Here is a 20,871-nt window from a genome sequence, read left to right as displayed (position 1 = left end):
CTACTGCATAATGAAGGGTATCTGGTGGTTACCAGTCAGGGAACTATTCAATGGCTTCTCTCGGGTACTATACAAACAAAGTGTCCCATAAACATATACAAGTTTCCCTTCGATACCCAGACTTGTGAAATTGAATTTGGTGGATGGTTTGGTGCCTACAACAGAATACATATTTCAAGGGAAATAGACATAAAAATGGAGCAATTTGAAGAAAATAGTGAGTTTGAAATCTCCACAGAAAACGAAAAAAAAAGTAATATAAATGCGAGATTAGTTATAATCATCAACTTGAAGAGACGTCCTCTGTTCTACATCTTCACCAGCCTGCTCCCCGTGGTCCTCCTCCACCTCCTCAACAGCTTTGTGTTCCTGCTGCCTTCACAGAGCGGAGAGAAGACCAGCATGGCCGTGTCTATCCTCCTCAGCTTCCAACTGTTTCTGTCCATCATCAGAGACTCCCTGCCAGAGAACTCCCTGACCGTCAGCCTCTTCAGTCTCTACGTGTCTCTGGCCAACTTCACCAGTGTCGTCATCGTCGTTGTCAACATCCTCCTCCTCAAAATGAAAGAGAAGCCACCACCGAAATGGATCGTAAGAATGTGTAAGAAGGCGTTACATAAAGTTGATATTGTTAGCGACAATGTTCAAGATGACGAGCCGACGAGGCCAAAGTGGCCAGATATTGAAACTGAACTTAACAGGATCTGTTTTGCATGCTTCATTGTGTTCAGTAGTGGTCTGACAGCGGTGGTCCTTGGGATGCTGACGACATAAAGACACGCCTACCATGCCAACTGTCTTTATTAGAATGTTAACGTCAGAGAATAAAAGGTCCTGACGTCTCGACCGTCCCTTGAGTCAAAATGGCAAGGTAAATCATATGAATAAATGAATGCATTACCTGACCTACCACGCCTATTGTCTTTGAAACTTACAATACGATTATGTTTGTTTTATTATATACAGATACAATGGTAATAGGTAAGGAGCACTGATTTTATGTGCTTATCATGTTTGCTATAATTAACACAAATTGCTGCTCAGAAAGAAGCCAACGCATTATGTGACTTTCTCAGTGATACCATCTTTATAAAGTTTGGTAAAACATCCCTACTGGCACCAATTATGCTCCCCTCCCTGCGGATATGTTGCTTTGTGTATGTGAATTGGAATTTCTGGTAAAATTAAAACAAGGTCATTTGGCCAAGACTTAAGCTTAAGGTATATCGATGATCTAATACCATTCAATAATCATCAAATAACCAAATCCCCTTTTGCGAACACCTGGTATCATGCCTATTTGATAGTGATTCAAAACACATTCACTGTCATCGGATTGCATGGTATCAATCACTGGATTGTCTGGTCCATATTCTATTGTTTGTTTACAAACCACATCGAACAGCTGTAATAGTGCTGAAATAAATACATACTCATGGTATAGTCCCAACTGTACACTCGACCCTGATTTTTGCAGATGTATCTTATGGATGTTGAAAGGTTTTGTCGCTGCTATTTGCAAGGTTTATCATTAAACATTTGGCAGAGGTTTCAAGCAAACTGGGACATCATTCAATAGATCTTTTGTCTTCTTCCCATAAGAAGATTAGACGTTTAGACTCTGGATATTTGAGCCCAGATTCCGAGCATGTAGATGCTTTCATTGCAAACTGGAAAGGAGAAATGAAGCGGTTATTACCTCTAGTGTATCTGGTGCCTCACGTGTTGACCCATACACGCAAATACAGGGAAAGTACACGTAGGTTGTAGAACAATGGTATTTGTCAAGTCTCTGGCCTTTGTTGTGTAAACAAGGAACATGTATCAGGGTGGTAAAGAACTTTGTGCATTTGCCTTTTTGCGAGACCCATACCTCCCCAGTCAGATTCGGAGAGTTCGTTTTGTTGTTGATTTCTTCGATGCTGGCGTTCCAAATTGATTGCCGTTAATGATATGCTTTTATTTCTCCGGTTTCAAATATATTGAACTCTGTACATCATAATGTTCTATCTTCACTCCCGGAATGCTAAAAACTGAGTTTATGCAGGGCTTGAGCATGCTAATAAAATATGCTAGATCAGACTCGACAGGAGAAACATAGAATTTAGTTTTGTAGTGATCTCCTCAAAAATCAGAATCCCATAGTTTTCCCGCTTTGTTACCAGGTTCGCAATCGCTATCTTTATTTGTTATCCTTAATGCAGAGTTGCAAAGGTTTTGCTCCGGTTAGGACAGAATTATATGGTACATGTTATACTCATGTTCTCACTGGGTTCTGAACCAAAAGGTTTAGCACTTTATCTTTTGTAAATTTTGAATGAAGATTTGAGCCAACAGTTCAGGTTGATGTCAAACAATGAGCAAGTGTTAACTCGACCAAATCCAGTCAATGGTTTGGCGATAGTTGAAGTGTATTGACAACCCAGATGTTGCACGTTGTCGTGAATTCACGACAATTGCGGGCGTCCTGAGGAGCATCAAAGGGAGGATGTCGCACACTGACACCACTGTTGCAAGACACTAAACAGTGATAAATGCAGTTGACAATGGGGCGTCGGACAGGATTGTGTGAAAATATACGCCGTGAAGCCATGGGGGGATTACATGTTGGACAGAGTGTAAGGGACGTCGCCAGACACTACCAGGTCCATGAACGCACCAGTGTTTGCAATACTTTAATTTGCCAGTTGGCCATCAGGACCTGTTGCCGCAAGCAGGCCCTGAATGAAATCTGCGAGCCCATTTTTTAAAGTTAAACCAAAAACAATAAAAAATTAAAATAGACTACATTGTACTCAGTTTCACAGTGTTTCTACAAACTCAATTACACACAGAGAAGTTGTTATTGGTTAAAAACTGGTGTTGACATTCCTATGCGCAAAGTGGCGAAATACCAGGAAGTGAAACTGTAAGTTATTGTAACATGATGGATCATGGATTCCCGAACGTTAATAAAGAAAACAATTATAGGAAAGATTCCAGTCGAGAAAAAAATCCCTGACAAATAATTTACTGAAGGCCACAAAAGGCTGGAAATATTTGAATCTGCCGGCCCGATACAATAACAACCGGCGCTGGGCCTCCGGGCTGGCGGTTACTTGGAACGCTGGGACGCACAATTCGGCGTCTTCGACAACGGATGCAACTGATGGTTGGTGATCGACCCAGGCTTCGTGCAACCACCCAACATGAGTATCGTCATCTGGCGACGTCATCGATACGTTACAGGACGATGAGTGCAGCACGTCTAGCCAACGAACTTCAAGCAACGGGCACACACATTCATGCCCCGACAGTCGGAAATCGCCTTCATGCCGCAGGTTTACATGCACAACAACCAGTAGTTGGCGTGCCATTGACACAACGTCATTTAAACAAAAGGCTGAGATGGGCGCAAATTCATCAATGTTGGTGATGCAAATTCATTCCTTACATCCGTTTTCACTGAAACAGTATATTTTTAGACACCTTCAATTACCTACCTACAGATTACTTGGAAGACATTGTTGCAGGAATACATGGTTAAATAAAATAATAAAGTTCAACGACAATTTAAATATTAAAAGCCAACGTCGGTGTACTTTATAATTTAATTTCCACTCGTGATGATGCGAGTTACAATGGGGAACATATCTCAGTTATCTCCCTTTACAGCTTCGCCAATAGATGGCGCCAATAACTACAGTCCTAAGTATACTTCCGGCATAATGATGGCGTTCAAAGTTTGTTGCACGGTCGATTTCAAATGCGCAGCAATATTACGATGCCCGAAACGTACTGCCGTGCCTCGGGATGCTGCAATAGAGGTTCGACGTGTCCAAGAGGTCAAAACTTGCTGAAGTGGTGGTTGACTATCATTCGAAGTAGCGACGAATGAAACAAAAGCATGACGAGGTAGCCGTCAGCTCTCACTGATCTCACTCTCAGTGTTGTGTGTCCATTTCCACTTCTTACAGAGCGATTTCGTTACTGTAACTAATTATGGTAAGTACCACGTATTTTGTATCTTTTACAGTTTGAAGAAAACGTTGTTGTTGTTATTCTCCTTGCCAAATTTAGTTAACGTGCATGCCAACCGAAATTACGAGCAGGGGTTTTGAATCGATTCAGGAAAAGAATGTGCTTGCTTAAGAGGGACACATGCTGTACAAAACTTTTCACGCGAAACATTAGGGGCCTCTCACTGTAGTAATCATCTAAAACGTACAGTACACAATCTTTTCGCTTTACAAAGGGTGCACCCCCAAGGCGTCACCATCTGTAGAATGTCACTGATGGTATCGTCTGAAACCGGGATTCGTTAGTAAACCCTACTACCAGTTACTTATGAAGGTGGCCGTTCCGCATTGTCAGGGGTGATGAAAGGTCAAGTTACACACTCGCTTGGTCCATGGGGAATTAAGTCTAGGAGTGAGAGGTCAGACGACTGTAACTCCTCAATAAACACATTTCATTCATGTACTGGCGCTCTGGCACTCAATGAACTCAACACCAGGTTCTATACTCACATGGGTTTACTCGACCTCTCTCGTCATTACAAGGTGACGTGGTCTGGGCAGGATAGGGCAAGCTCTTCACCAGATATGGAACTGATCGATCGCGATGCGAACGTTCTGCTGACTGTGCAACCCGCACTAGTTTCTAATGCTAACCCATCTTTTTAAGGTGTTCGAGCCTGCTCCACCCTTGTCACATGACCACATATAATCCCTCCGATTCGTTTAAAGTTACATCATTCCATGGTCTCATGTTGTACCTCATGATCGAAGAATTACTGTAAACTCATCAGTGAGTCACTGTTAATTGCTACTTTAAGAGTCTTTTCTGTTCTGTTACTCACAGTTATCCTGTTCTCTATCCCTTAGTTTATTACCAAGCAGTAACAGCATTGATTCTATGACTAAATAACCGTAATTCTCAATAATGGATTTGTGATACGTTTCTTGAATAAAGGATGCATTTTCGCCTTATAACATCCTCCGCCTGTGGACAATAGCAGCTCGGAATAAGTAAACATGAGAACATGAAGGCGATGTAGAGAAATACAACAAAATCTACACAAGAAGCAATACAGGAGCACTTAACTCGAATGGGATCTGTTAATCAATTTGAAAGGTCTTGTGCAAAACGCGAAATTGGCAAACATGCCCAAGGTACACTAACTTACGTTCGAAAAACGGGACGAAAATGGCTCCTATGTTACTTCGTAATACCACAAAGCATGTACACAACACAACAAAATCTTAGTCTGTTAAAGTTCATAAAAGTAATAAAGATGATTAAATGTCACTTCGTACGACCACATATGGTCTGATCATTCACAAAAGTTCACTTGTCATCGGTCCCCAAACGAATTCACTGGCACTGTCTTGGGCAGGAAAAGTCACAGCATGAGCTGTCCGGCATTGGTACCGAACTCCACAACGAAATGTCAGTGACTAAACTCACAATGAAGAGTCAGTGACGTAACACACAGTCTTGCAAGATCCCACAGTACGATTTTGGGATGGAGACACGTGGTAAGATGAAAAAATGTCCGCACACGAGTAGACTAGCATGGGCAAACATGTCGTATGCCCGACGATCAGCAGACCATGTCGAATTATGGTGTCATAGATAGGTGTCGGAACAACTTTATCTGTGACGTTATAGGCGATGATAGGAACCATACTGTCTTCTGGCGTGTGGCGTGTACATTGGCTGTGCCCTGTGTATTGCGGTCGTCACCAACTGAAGTGGGGAGTCAGATGATTGAAGGTGGCGAGCGCCCGACAACAGTGGAGGAAGTGCTTAACTTCTGTTCCAACAGAACGTGGGCCGGCTATGGAGCTGCAACACTTGGGGAAAAGTGTTAAGCCAAAATCAATTTATTTGTGACATGAAGCGAATGTAAACAGTGTGTTGAAATATGGAGACATATGTCATTATGAAGTACCTCGATCTTTTCTGGACACAATGCTATGGAGGTAAGTATCAAACTACTATAAGCTTATTAAGACAAAGTACGATACTGACGTACAAATGCGAATTGTAGGACGACTCATCCAGTTCCTACTTGTCACATTCATAATATGGAAATGACATAAAGAGATACGAGATCGAAGTCATAGAATGCATGGACGTAATCTATAATTGTCGATATGACTATGAACAATTAAGGTACAACATTCAAGAAATGCTTTGTGGTGTAAAAGACGAGAACGAACAACATAGATAAATGTGTGAGGGATTGAGGGAATACATTGAAACACTGATGAAACTTGATCCTAGCAAGTAATATTAAGAGGAAGCAAGTGGAGAATAATGTAATGTATAGTCTGTAACTACCGGCTACCCATAATATGTGAGATACACAGTCCGAACACAAGTAGAATCTCTATATATGCAAAGTATTACCATATCTTTTGTAAGAGTGAGGATTAATATATGACTGAATATTCCTCTGGTGACTAGGTAGTGATATTAGAGACAAAAACATGATGGCATATGAAAACAGAACACAAAATATTAATACAACTTCCGAACATGGAGTATTTATCGGATAACATCACCTATGAAATTCTAAACCCTTGTTTATATCTCAAGTGCTCAATGTACCATACTGACAAGTGTTAGTTGCTTGTTGCACTTGATCACAGTATGAAATATAACGTATAGAAATATTAACTAGGACAAAGAAAATGTCGCATTTGTCTACACATGCCAGATGGCAAAGACTGCGAGGTTAAGGTAGCTTTAATATGATGGACAGGATGCTGTCTGCGATATGGATTATGTCAGAGGTAATGAGAAAGCTGCTTCACAATGTTGGAGGACTATAAATTACTTTGTCTAGTAGGAAGAAAAGCTTTTCACCCACTGATATAAATCTTCACAGAAATACGTAGATGTGTTGGAGTTTGCAAAGAAGGAAAATCAAAATGTAAGTAGTAAAAATGGAATTTCCGTTAAATATGAAAATTGGTCCAGAGGATTGCTAACTGATAATGTCAAGTCTCACGGGAAGAGATAGAATTGTGAGACCATAACCTCACAACAGGGTTGGTGGAAGGGAATATTTCCAATTACCATCAATAGCATTATACGCTCTTTCATACATTGGGAAGTAAGGTGTAAATTAACGTGAAATTTCTTGTCCTTTTTCGGATGGTCACGTTATTATCAAGTCATAAATGTGTAATTGTAAAACCATAATATTCGAAGATAAGTTGTAAAAGTTTTGAAAAGTTTCAAAAAATTCCGATATGAGTAAAAAATTAATTGGTTATAATTTTGAAGTTCTGTTTTCTAACAATTGTGAATGATCATGTCTTTATCGAATTCATCAAGTTTCAACGCAAAATGGCAAGGGATTTTAAATATACAAATCTGACATGCTGGACGCTTCTCAATGCGACCATTAATTAATACAATAGTTTTATACCACTGAAAGGAATAAGGCTTGGTTCGATTTCGAGAGCCATCGAACGAAGCCCGTTTAATTTAAATGTAACAGTCACAAGGATTTAATTCGTCTGTGTTGAAAATCTCGAGTAGAACATTCAATATAGTGATTGTACGCTTCTAAAACAGCCAAATAATCAGGTAAATTCATAACCTTCGTGACTTGATTGATTAATAAGTAAGCCGAATGAACTACTTCGATATACATGTACATCGAGGAGAGTGGAAGGAGTGTGAATAGGAACAAAATGCGAAATTAAAATTGACTCTCCAGTCCGAGAACAATGAACACCACGTTAACTATAATTATATCTTGGATCTAATGAGCAACATGAAACAACGGATATTGCACATTAAGACGTTTCTGAATCATGTTAAAGCTTTCTTTACTTCCTTAATTGGGAGCAAAGATGGACTCAAATAGTGATGAATTAACTGTTTAATTACCAAATACATTTCATCAATTTCTTATCGAGTAGTTGTTAGGAATGTAAGGTGTTCTAACAAAGTTGTCATTGAAATAAGAATACTTTTCTCCACATCTGATATGTGTATAGCAACTTCCTTAATGTTTCTATGGTTCGTTAAAAAACCATTAGGAGCGGATGAAATACGAGCATTTGTTTTAGACATGTACACGTCTGTCGACAGCTGACAAACTTGAAAAATGCACGAGAAATATAAGTTACATACTACTATAATTGTCTCACATACTGCACCAGTCGTTCTGCATATTCGACTCTAGCAGTGGCAAAACGTGAACGACCAATTGATCCAATAAATGAAAGAACTCCTCATTTTGTACTAGAATCCGCATATAAAACATTAATGTACAGAAATATTCCAGTGCTATTAGCTACCACTGTTCAGTTCGCGGGGAACTTTTGTTGCGCCTTCTTTATGCATCCATCTATTACATCGACTGAATAACAATTGTAATGAGGTAATGAGCAGGTACCAAACGTTTTAGTAGTTTGTCCTATGAATGTGTCATTTTGTATTGGAATACATGCACTCATTGTATTCTGAATGCAAACAATCACCATACTGATCGAAGTAGACTCCCGAATGCTAAAATATAAAGAATGGGATTATGAACATAAATATAAACTTGAAAATAAGTAATATATATATCTCATCAACATTTTGTACGAAAGGTTTCCATGCATTCTGAAACCGAGCAGTGATGAGAATTCATTTATCTCGAGACTTTTCCTGTAAATAGAAATTGACTGTATCTGGAAAATATGATACCAATTGTCACAAGTAGGTAATGGTAATTTCACACAAGTAACCGTGCGAATAAGCAACAGACATTAATAGTTGTAGCAAATACTGCGTCAGCATGCTTCACCAAAAAACATTTCTCATCATGGAACGTATATTTGTATCCGTACAGTATAACCATTGAACACTGAATTCTCTTGACTTCCTTTCGAGTCATGTAACTGTAATTCATTGTTCATCATCGTATTTCATTTAACATCATCGTGTTTCATCGTATTTCTTCGAACAGAATGGAATTTCACCGTATTTCATTGAACATCATTGTATTTGTAAGTATATCGCATCATCACGTGACGCACTATCGTCATATCTCTTTGGATCGTAGTTCATTTCTTTTTCTCGTATATACACGCATAGCGAAACGCTTTGTAATGGTCCGCGAATATGTACAATGTCTCTTATGGACAGCACGACCTGTAACCTTCCAGTAGAAGTAGTAGGTATATATGCATCCTGACCTAAACATTGTGGTCAGTAACCCGGGAGTGAATTCATCAAGTAATAGTATGCAACGTGACCCAAACCGTCGCAGGGTTTGGTCACTAACCCGTGTATATGAATGTATTCTTCATTATCAACCAGGATGGGACTGTATGTAGTCGAGGTATTCTGAATATGCACAACAAAACAATTGACAATAAACAATACACATATCAACATATATGCACGCTTCTATTTCCCTGTAACCTTGTGACAATTGAATCATGTAACACCATAATGAATTATCTACAGCTTGTATCAATATGAGCTGTGCTTCATGTCATATAGCATAATATAGTAATACTGCTGAAATAGAACACATGCAAAAATCAATATTAGAGTGGCCATCCAACACGATATCCGCAGTGCCTAAACTGAAAAGGAAACTAAGTATAACAATTTGTTTGAAACAATATAATTCTAACGCTTTAATTTGTTATTAAACGACTTCAGTATCATGTAATCATAGATCTCCTTCAGGGAATTTGTATTCATGTTCATCTGTAACCTCATGTACAGTTCAGGTCTCCAAATGAATCCTGTAGTATTTCTTTCCACTGAATATTCTACGCGCTCGAATGCATTTTGCTATACAAAGTATTCCTGTAAATCCAAGGTAACATGTTATGCCTGCTCGTGGTTAATATTTGAGCAGTGGGGCTCATCACATCCGTATCCTTATCATATTGAGTAGTTTATGGATGTAATTGGACCGACCGACAACTGGAAATGGGTTAGTTGGCCTATGTTTGTGGTTGACAAACCGTCTACGCCGTTAAGCGTGGCCAAGAACTTTCAGTCCTGTTCGCTTGCCATAACGTCGTCGTTTGCCCGTACACGGTGGCAATTTATTGGAGACGTCATATTGCCGATAAGCTTCGGAGTAATTTCCTGTGAGACAGAGCTTACTCTAAGTGAGCTATCATCATACAAATCTGATGATATATCTGTTGCAATTCGAATCGATATCTTGTCGTAGTTATCCGACTGGGGGAGACCATTGTCTGAATTTGCTGCGTACGGAAAGCATGAACGAATATCTACGGTATGCATAAGTTTTCCTGGTCGATATTGAACTGTGAAACCTAGGCAATGTTCTAATTTGGATTGGGGAGGAACTGTGCCGTCTTGCCGCAAGCGATCAAGTATTTGCTCTGACGCCGTAGGTTTTTTTATTGTTTACCAGCAACAGGTGGTAGCAATGTACCATTTGCCCCATTGGAACAACTGTTGAACCATTTTGAATAGCCAAAGTACAAGATTGAAAATTCATGACAACCTCTTGACGTATCAAGAAATCTAAGCCTAAAACCATGGTAGACTCAAAATTTGCAACAACTTGAAAACATTGTTCTGTTTGAAAATCACCAGTAGTGATGGGAAGTACAACTTGTCATAATACTGGCACCATATTTTGACTTATCCCTTGAAGAGATGGTACATCTGACTTTTGAATAGGGATTTCTTTCCATAGGCCTGAATCACTGAAAACTTCGAGGCTTAAAACATTAGAACCAGCGCCTGAATCCAGTTCAGCAATCTGTCCTCTCAGAGTATCGATTGCTAGCATGACGTTCGTACTGTCTTCAGACTGAGGGATGACCAATCTAGCCATTCGCGCAAATGAGACCGCCTCAGTAAGCACAGTTGGCTGTTTCATTAAAACATGTCGCCAAGTATTGTCATCCAGTCCCCTAACAGACGCGTCCATTAGGTCAATGCAAGTCTTTCCTAACAGACTAGCCGTCTCGGTCAGTTCCGCCAAATAAGCATCTAAAGATTCCTGAGGGGATAATGTACGAGTCACAAAAGTTTCTAACAGGGACCACCGATCAGTCGGGTGGACGTATTTGTCCTTGAACAATTTTCCACTTCGTCAAAAGTACAGAATTCGTTCTCTATTGACTGTAACTGATCTTTGTACCACAGGTATGCTGAATCCTTTAAAAAGAGTGGAAAAACTTGAATTTTCTCTGCGTCAGTCCATTTTTAAAGTTAGTAAAGTGAAGGAAACGATCAAGCCATTCCGCAGCATGGGAACTATCTTTACCTGTGAAATGTTCTGGCATTAAAGTGACCATATTGAAGTCAGGGGCAGAATTGGAATTATTGACGGCTGATGACGAATCTAAAGAGGAAAATGATAAGTCTAAATCCTCCTGAGAAATAGATTGGGAAGGGTCCTGGTGAGCAGATGGAGGGTGGTTGTTGTATTATACCAAGTCGGACCGAATTAGCAAATATTGAAAACGTGATGGGACGAGATGAGACCTGACTGGCAGCTGGCGTAGATGTACTTTCGGTGTTTGTACGAGACATTACAATTGACATTACAGTTGATGCCATAAATGTATTGGGTATATATTTCACATCTAAATTTTGTCCTCATGTCATAAAGCGACCGAAGTGCATACTTCCTTTCGTGGCTCTTTTCCTCTTGTGAACGTTCTCTTCTATATTATTGACTTCTATATTACACAAATAATTCCATTGTTTCCCGCTCATGATTTCGTCACAATTGTACAATCGACTCTGCTTTTTCTCTTTCAGCTGCACAATGGTACTGAACAACGAAATATAACTGAATAGTCTCGCTCCAGCATTTACATGTATATGAGGTACAGTCATTCATGCTCTTTCTCCAGAGAATTAAAAGAGTGTCATATGTCTTGCTAGTAAGTAGTTTGATTTCGGCTGCAAGATTGAAGGTGTCTGTAAAGCTCTCATGGTAGACATCTTGCGAACGCTTCCTATGTTGATGCGTTGATGACGTTGCATCGTGTCAATGACATACGCAAGATTATTGATCGTTCTAACGGATTGTGAAGCTTTTGTTTACTGAGAGCAAATTAGTCTTATTAAGTCATGTAAACTCTTTCTATGCCTTTCCTGTTTAAATAATACTTCGTATATATTATTTAAGGTAGTAAACTGAACGATGCTTTACATTTACAAACATGAACCAAGCACGATAATGCTATTAAACATAAACGTTAATTAACTGGCTTTCAATACGGAAGATTAGATTGTGTTAAATGTCATCTCCATAGAAACAAACAATCAAGATTTTATAAATACAGACGAACCCAGAAACCTTTCATTCATTAGTAACTCCTGGACTTCAACGTACGCCTGAGAATATGCTGAACGCTAGGAACGTTATTACCTTGACATACATACTGCATGTTGCACCATGGAGCACATGTTTAATGTCTGACGGAGAAGTCATTGACGCCATCTTGAAAGGCTACAAAGTCCATCACAAGCCAAACAATGTAGTTAATATCACCTTTACAGCAGGTTTGTTATCTGTCCAAGAACTAGATAATAAAAAGCAGTTTCTCAGCAGCAGTATGTGGATGAAATTCTCGTGGTATGACCATCGTGTTGTTTGGAATGCTTCGTTGAGCTCAGAGAAAAGTATTCTTGCGGACCCGAACAAATTCTGGAAACCTGAATTGATTATAGCAAATAGTATCAAGGGAGAAGAGCTACTGCATAATGGAGGTTCTTTGGTCAGGGAATTATTCGATGGCTTCTCACGGGAATAATAGAAACAAAGTGTCCCATAAACATTTACAAGTTTCCCTTCGATACCCAGACTTGTGAAATTGAAGTTGGAGGATGGTTTGGTGTCTACAATAGAATACATATCTCAAGGGAAACAGACATTATTATGAAACAATTTGAAGAGAATAGTGAGTTTGAAATCTCCACAGAAAGAATCACGGAAAAACCCTTCATACAAGAGCAAGATTCCTTATAACCATCAACTTGAAGAGACGTCCTCTGTTTTACATCTTCACCATCCTGCTCCCCGTGGTGCTCCTCCACTTCCTCAACAGCTTCGTGTTCCTGCTGCCTTCACAGAGCGGAGAGAAGACCAGCATGGCCGTGTCTATCCTCCTCAGCTTCCAGCTGTTTCTGTCCATCATCAGAGATTCGCTGCCAGAGAACTCCCTGACCGTCAGCCTCTTCAGTCTGTACGTGTCTCAGGCCAACTTCACCAGTGTCGTCATCGTCGGTGTCAACATCCTCCTCCTCAAAATGAAAGAGAATCCGACACCGAAATGGATCGTAAGAATGTGTAAGATGGAGTTACAAAAAGTTGATATTGTTAGCGACAATGTTCAGGATGAAGAGAAGACGAGGCCAAAGTGGCCAGATATTGAAACTAAACTTAACAGGATCTGTTTTTCATGCTTCATTGTGTTCAGTAGTGGTCTCACAGCGGTGGTTCTTGGGATGCTGACGATATGAACACACGCAAATATTACCCTAGCCTACCATATCAATTGTCTTTATTAGAATGTTAACGCTGGAGAATAATTGGTTCTGACGTCTCGACTGACCCTTGAGTCAAAATGCCAAGGTAAATTATATGAATAAATCAATGCATTACCTGACCTACCACGCCTATTGTCTTTGAAACTTACAATACGATTATGTTTGTTTTGTTATATACAGATACAATGGTAACAGTTAAGGAGGATTAATTTTATGTGCTGATAATGTTTTGTGGAGTAATTTGAAAAGTAAAATAGAAAAACAGGTTCAAACCCAGAGAATAATTGCTAAGATGTTATGGATGTGGATGCTAGAACCTTCAGGCTACCCTACCGCCTCTTGCAGCAAAAAGAATCCGGACAAATTATGTATTTAACCATTGAGAAATGTGCTAATGTAAGTAAATCTTCTCCATTATTTTCCAGAATGATTGGCATTGGCTAGGCTGATGTATGTCCTCATATCCTGACTGCGTAGATCAATGCTCATGATGTCGATCACTGCATTATCTGGTCCAGATCGGTTCTAAGTGTTCTTGTTATAGTTCGTGAATCGGGTAATCGTGCTTGATGGCATGGGTAATTTCGTATCATCTTTCCTTTCGCAATTATTTAAAGGTTTTATTCGATCGTAAACCTCAGAGAAACTCATGTTGTCGTATACCAACTGTGTAGATATACTTTCATGCCACTCGTACCGGCCAATAATGCAGTTTATGGACAAAATGTGTGTGTCAGCACGATTCATGCCATGATAATATTATCACACACTCCGCCATGTCAGATAATAATATATAATAGGGACACTTACTCATTGGCGCACGGGCATGCTCGAAGCCAGTTGTGCTATTGAGGTTTTCAGCAGGTTTTGGGCTTTGGTGTGTAAACGTATCACGAAGGTAAAGGATTTAGTGTATTGGTTTTCTTGCAAAGAAGCACACATCCCCACTCAGCTTGGGGGCAGACATTTTGGTGTTACAAATCGATTGCTGATAATTATATGTTTTTGTTTCTTCTGTTAAGATATATTGAACTCTGTATATCATGATGTTTTGTGTACTCTTCGGGAATGCTTAAAACTGGAAGTGCAGGTTTTGTACATGTTATCGAATCAGGCTAGATCAGATGTGACACTGAGAGCATACAATGGGCGGAATCCCATAGTTTACGAGCTTGGTTACCAGGTTCAAAGATGCGCACTTTATTTGTATCTTTAATTCAGAGTTTCCAAACTATTGATTAAGTTAAAACAATATTTTATAGCACAAGTTCATATTCTCATTGGTATGGATAGTCCCACTGATAATACTATTGTAAGAAATGTATTGGAGGCTGGACAGAGGAGGCCACTATGCCAGTGAGTCGCATCTTCTTTACTATGTGACAATGTGCTTAAAAGTCAGCAGGGTTCTCGGTGCAATGATTTTAGTTCTTTATCAGGGTTTCTTGGAACAGTTGAGTTATTGCACATTGTGTGTTCCGATGTCGTTTTTTGTGTGAACTGTTTGTGTCTTATTTATTGATTAGTTGAAGACGGATATGTACCGAGATGATGCATGGGTGGTCACAGGTTTCACAGTTATGACCTTTTATGCATTTGAAACGTTATTTAAAGTTGGAAGGAATATATGTTTCGAGCTTTAATAACAAATATGTCCTAAGGAAGGAAAGCATACTCCGACCAAGCTCCGTGAACCATTTCCGAAATCGCCTACGATCTACGATCTATGACTGCGTTGTGTTTAACTTCCGTACGAGTCGAACAGAGGCAAGGAGGTATTATTGCATTTATAGAACGACGGACTTGCACCTATAACTGTTTGAACGACGTCAATGTATATATATCGTCCTAGCCAATGAGGTACCAAGCTGCAGTTTAAACTGAATACCCTATTATTCACACAGTATGCCGACTCCAAACTGACCAGTGTTACTTTTAATACCTAACTGCCGAACACAAGACAACGTACGAAGTAATACAATCTTTAAACAATCTTTGATCCACTTATTCAAGCTGGACATAGTATGCCGACTCCAAACTGACCAGTGTTACTTTTAATACCTAACTGCCGAACACAAGACAACAATCTTTAAACAATCTTTTGATCCACTTATTCAAGCTGGGATAATGAATACTTGAGACTGCATAAAGTTTGTGCAATACCCTAGCAATTTGACAGAGGGTGGAACTAGAAGATTTGAATCAGCTTCTTCAGCTGGACGAGCAAACACTTTAATTACTAACAAACAATTATGCAGGTATATACACATGCAAACAAGTAGCGCAGCATTCATGATTAATAGCTTCCATTTAGGCATTTATATTCATATAATGAGTTGGTTTGTATGATTATTTTGGCCCTTTGGGCGCACCGTAAATTGATTTTACAGGAACACTTGTGAGTGAGTGAGTGAGTTGATAGTTAGTGTCACATCGGCAATATTTCAGCCATATCATGACCAGAAAACATTGCATATTCAAATCAATAAGTTTAGAACGTAAACACCTGTCGTTGATGGACAGTAAAACTACTGGAGTATCACAAATTTTGGCTTAAAACTAGTATCTTACTCTAAAAAGATATCACTATAGGCAATATATGGGCTATAGACATAAAAACGGGTTACAGATCGCCAGCAACTGATGGGGTAGATCACCCTGCTAGGGACCATGGGGACTTACAGTCCTTTCAGCTACCTCCATGGACCCTAGCTCGATTTACACCACCCCCTAAGTCGCTGGCGATTATAAGAAAATTTAGCCATAATTTAAAATCTCAAAATACTACTTTTTAAAAAATCTGGTAAGTTTCAATTTACTTTGAAAGTTTTGGGACTTACGTACCGTCTCAGGAGGACAGCTATGTTCAAAGACGAGCTTGACAAGTGTACACGAGACATAGTGCTACAGATTCCTTTGCTCGTGTTTAGTGTGATGTGAGCAAAGACTGTGAACGGAATGCCAACAAACGTTAGTGCAGTGATCAGCTTGGTTGCCTGCTGCCTTTTTACTGCATTCAACTAGCAGTGCACCTGGACGTAAGAGTTTAATATGTTTACCTTCAACTTCAACTCCTACTGTACGTACACCACTGCACGTGGTTACGGAATTCCTTAGGCAGCAGGGTGTAGAGGTGATGGAGTGGCCAGCATGCTCTCCAGACCTCAACTCAATTGAGCATGCCTGAGATGATCTCGGTCAAGGTGTGGACCACAGAGCTCTAGTAGAGGAATGGAATGCGATTCCGCAGGCTTTCTTTATGAACTTGATAAGGAGCATGAGAACAAGGTGCACCTGTGTCTTGGATGCGCGAGGAGGGTACACAAGATATTGAATGACCGAGGGCTTCCTGTTTGTCATTTTCATTTTAGGGGGTTGGTCTATACAACTGAAGTTTGCTGGTACTGTTTGAACTTTTTGTCTGTATGTCACGTTGTGTCACGTTTGTCAACACATTAAACATTATGATGACGCTCATAATTTTACTATTTCTAAGAAATGTGCTATATGTCATTTGATCCTTTATTAATGACGCCGAGTATATACTATTTCAAAACACAAACGCATAGGCATTGTGTATTTTTAAAAATCTATTAATTACCTATTGTGTTCAAACAATCGTGAAAATATTTAACAAAAAAGTGTTGATAACATAATTTTACACAATTGTAAAAGTAAAAAATCAACTTTACCTGAACATGTTGATTTTGCTGAGATTTTTTACAAGGATTAAAAAGGCATCACCACAATTTCAACAGAAATCACCTTCCAGTTGAAATTATGCAGCAAAGAGCATGTACTGTCTGGCCATAAAAATCCAGATTACTTTCGGAAATTGACATTCGTTTTGAAGAAGTTTCAAGGTCAAATCACTTCGCCACGTCTTGACGCTGCGACATTGAACATCGCCATTGAAAGAATGCACGCTGGAGATTATCAATATTCTGTTGCCTGGCGTCTGAATGTTAGTCTGAGCACGATATCACGGCTTGCAGCTCGTTACAACCACACAGGTATAACACATGACCGTCCCCGTACAGGCAGACCTCGAGTCACCACTGCAGCCCAAGATCGGTACATCCAGGCTCTACATTTGCAAAGGAAGGTAACTCGCTTGGCTGCAAAGGGAGGTAACTCGCACATATCATATGCCATCACAGTGACTAATAGTTAAACACGATAACAGTACAACAGCCATTAATCCTTGCTATTTTATGAGATGCCTTATGTCTGCAAATGGAGAAGGATTTTCTCTGTAACAATGGAAGTTAGATAAATAAATCTTTGCATCCTTATCGAACAGATAGTAACAAAAATAGGTGACTTAGAAACTTCTGAGAGTTACTTCTCTTGCTAAACGTTTTTTTCATATCTTGAGGATACACACTCATGATCCTTGATCAATGTTATTGTTAGCAAATATTCCCCCAAACTACATGTAGTTACTCAAGAATGATTAAGAAAATTGGTGCCATTAATATATTTGTTTTATGTATTTATTTCAAATTTAAACGTTTTTCTGATGAGATAAAGAGCCCAATATGCAAATCCTCATCTGATGGCTCCATTTGGCTATTTTCTACTAACATTTATTTCCATATTATTAATTACTGAATTACACACATAACTATTTGTGTCCAGTGGCGAATTATAGTGATGAAAGTGTTTTGCTTTTGCTTTTCTTTCAACTGTGCCATGGAATTGAATTACGAAATATACTTGAATAATCCAGCATTGGATGTCTACATATGTATGACGTGCAGCCCAACATACTTTTCATAGGTTTCAAAGAGTGTCATACGATCCATGCTCTGTAAAGCTTTTACGTCAAACATCTGATGATCTGGCGAACACTTCAAAATTTGAAGCGTTGGTGACATTGCATTATATTTTATTATATAGACAACATATACTGATCATTGATCTTCTAGCTTTTGTTTACTGGGGGCTAATCAGTGTTATCGATCCATTCTCATTATGTGCCTCTCACGTTGAATGATACTGAGTAATTATTAGTTAAGGTACCAAATTGAGTCGATGTTTCGATTTACAGTTGCGCCAAGCGCAATAATGAATAACACAGAAACGATAATTAACGGAATTGTGTTAATTCAGAAGATATAACTGTGTTTAATGCCATCTCCATAGAAACACACACTCATGATATTTTATAAATGCTGACGAACCCAGAAACCTTTCATTCATTAGTAACGCCTCGACTTAAACATACGTCTGAGAATATGCTGAACGCCAGGGACGTTATTATCTTGACATGCATGCTGCAAGTTGCACCATGGAGCACATGTTTAATGTCTGACGGAGAAGTCAATGACGCCATCTTAGAAGGCTACAAAGTCCATCACAAGCCAAGCCATGTAGTTAACCTTACCTTTGCAGCAGGATTGTTATCTGTCCAAGAACTAGATAATAAAAAGCAGTTTCTCAGCAGCACCGTGTGGATGGTCTTCTCGTGGTACGACCATCGTGTTGTTTGGAATGCTTCGTTGAGCTCAGAGAAAAGTATTCTTGTGGACTCGAACACATTCTGGAAACCTGAATTGACTATAAAAAATAGTATAAAGGGACAGGAGCTACTGCAGAATGGAGGTTCACTGATGGTTACCAGTCAGGGGAATATTCGATGGCTTCTCACAAGAGCAACAAAAACAAAGTGTCCCATAAACATTTACAAGTTTCCTTTCGATACCCAGATTTGTGAAATTGAAGTTGGTGGATGGTTCGGTGACATCAATAGAATACATATCTCAAGGGAAACAGACATTAATATGGAACAATTTGAAGAGAATAGTGAGTTTGAAATCTCCGCAGAAAGAATCACGGAAAAAATCCGAAATATAAAAGCGAGATTTCTTATAAGCATCAGCTTGAAGAGACGCCCCCTGTTCTACATCTTCACTGTCCTGCTCCCCGTGGCCCTCCTCCACTTCCTCAACAGCTTCGTGTTCCTGCTGCCTTCACAGAGCGGAGAGATGACCAGCATGGTCGTGTCTATCCTCCTCAGCTTCCAGCTGTTTCTGTCCATCATCAGAGATCCCCTGCCCGAGAACTCCTTGACCGTCAGCCTCTTCAGTCTCTATGTCTCTCTTGTCAACTTCACCAGTGTCGTCATCGTCGTTGTCAACATCATCCTCCTCAAAATGAAGGAGAATCCGACACCGAAATGGATCTTAATTATGTATAAGAAAGACAAACGTAAAGTAGATGTTGAGATAGGCAATGTGGAGGATGAAGAGCAGGGAAGACCAAAGTGGGAAGATATTGAAACTAAACTGAACAAGGCTTGTTTTCTATTTTTCTTTGTGTTCAGTTGTGGTGCAACGGCTGCAACGCTTGGGATGCTGATGATGCTGTAGCGGTCGCCATGCACACAATTTGCATCAAGATGTCTTTGCTTGTTACATAATGTTGCAATCAGTAAATCTGGAAACAACCGACTCTGGACAAAACAATCCAGTCCCTGACATTGCGGAGAGAAGACCACCATGGTCGTGTCAATCCTCCTCAGCTTCCAGCTGTTTTTGTCCATCATCTGGGACTCCCTGACCGTCAGCCTCTTCAGTCTCTATGTGTCTCTGGCCAACTTTTCCAGTGTCATCATCGTCGTTGTCAACACCCTCTTCCTGAAAATGAAAGAGAAGGCACCATCGAAATGGATGTTTAGAATGTGAGTTACATAAATTTGATATTGTCAGTGTCAATGTGGAGGGTGAAGAACAGACGAGGCCAAAGTGGCCAGATATTGACATTAAACCTAACAGGACCTGTTTTAAATGCTTCTTTGTGTTTAATAGTAGTCTCACAGCAGTGTTTTTGAGATGCTGACGAGATAAAGAAGACGTGCAAATATTGCCCTGCCCTACCATGTCAAGTGTGTTTAAAGTATAGAATGTCAACGCCGGAGAATAATAGGTCTCGAGTCTCGACTGACACTAGACTCAAAATGGCAAGGTAAATTATATTACATGACCTACAACGTCAGTTGTCTTTGATGGTATCTTAGGATACAACTATGCTTATTTAATTATATACAGATACTACGGTAATAGCTTAAGAAGATTAATGTTATGTATGTATAACGTTTGTTACAATTAACACAAATTGCTGCTTGAACATGGGCAAGCTCATGCTACAGTAACATGGGCTGATACTATACGCTTTGAGCTCTTGAAGCATTTCCCGAACTATGGACACATCTAGATAAATTTGATGGACTTCCACCTTCGTGGCACAATGCCCTTGCAGTACCTATACCAACGCCTGGCCGGGATCATAATAATTATTCTATCAGACCGATATATTTAACAAATTGTGTTTGTAAAAGCATGGAATGAATTGTAAATAATAGATTACTAT

At 39.6% G+C, this 20,871-nt stretch overlaps 3 protein-coding genes across 3 annotated transcripts; all 3 read left to right on the top strand.

Annotated features, from left to right (window-relative positions):
• Positions 1 to 195: 195 nt before the first annotated feature.
• Positions 196 to 774, top strand: LOC124263257 (acetylcholine receptor subunit delta-like). Its single transcript, XM_046697849.1, has one exon. It carries the CDS (start codon positions 196 to 198, stop codon positions 772 to 774), a length of 579 nt encoding a protein of 192 aa, XP_046553805.1.
• An 89-nt stretch (positions 775 to 863) lies between these two features.
• Positions 864 to 13,470, top strand: LOC124263256 (acetylcholine receptor subunit beta-type unc-29-like). The gene is made up of 2 exons (XM_046697848.1): positions 864 to 871; positions 12,930 to 13,470. The coding sequence occupies exons 1-2, from the start codon at positions 864 to 866 to the stop codon at positions 13,468 to 13,470; spliced, it is 549 nt and encodes a 182-aa protein (XP_046553804.1).
• Positions 13,471 to 19,283: 5,813 nt separating this feature from the next.
• LOC124263255 (acetylcholine receptor subunit beta-type unc-29-like) lies at positions 19,284 to 19,871 on the top strand. Its single transcript, XM_046697846.1, has one exon. The coding sequence runs from the start codon at positions 19,284 to 19,286 to the stop codon at positions 19,869 to 19,871; it is 588 nt and encodes a 195-aa protein (XP_046553802.1).
• Positions 19,872 to 20,871: the final 1,000 nt, after the last annotated feature.

Source organism: Haliotis rubra, unplaced genomic scaffold (assembly GCF_003918875.1).
Source record: "Haliotis rubra isolate DU_JTF1 unplaced genomic scaffold, ASM391887v1 Scf875, whole genome shotgun sequence".
NCBI lineage: Eukaryota > Metazoa > Mollusca > Gastropoda > Lepetellida > Haliotidae > Haliotis > Haliotis rubra.
The sequence above is the reverse complement of the archived record's forward strand: the minus strand, read 5'-3'. Positions and strand labels throughout refer to the sequence as shown.

Coding starts and splice junctions, on each gene's coding strand:
- LOC124263255 (XM_046697846.1), top strand. CDS start 19,284: ATGGAACAATTTGAAGAGAATAGTGAGTTTGAAATCTCCGCAGAAAGA.
- LOC124263257 (XM_046697849.1), top strand. CDS start 196: ATGGAGCAATTTGAAGAAAATAGTGAGTTTGAAATCTCCACAGAAAAC.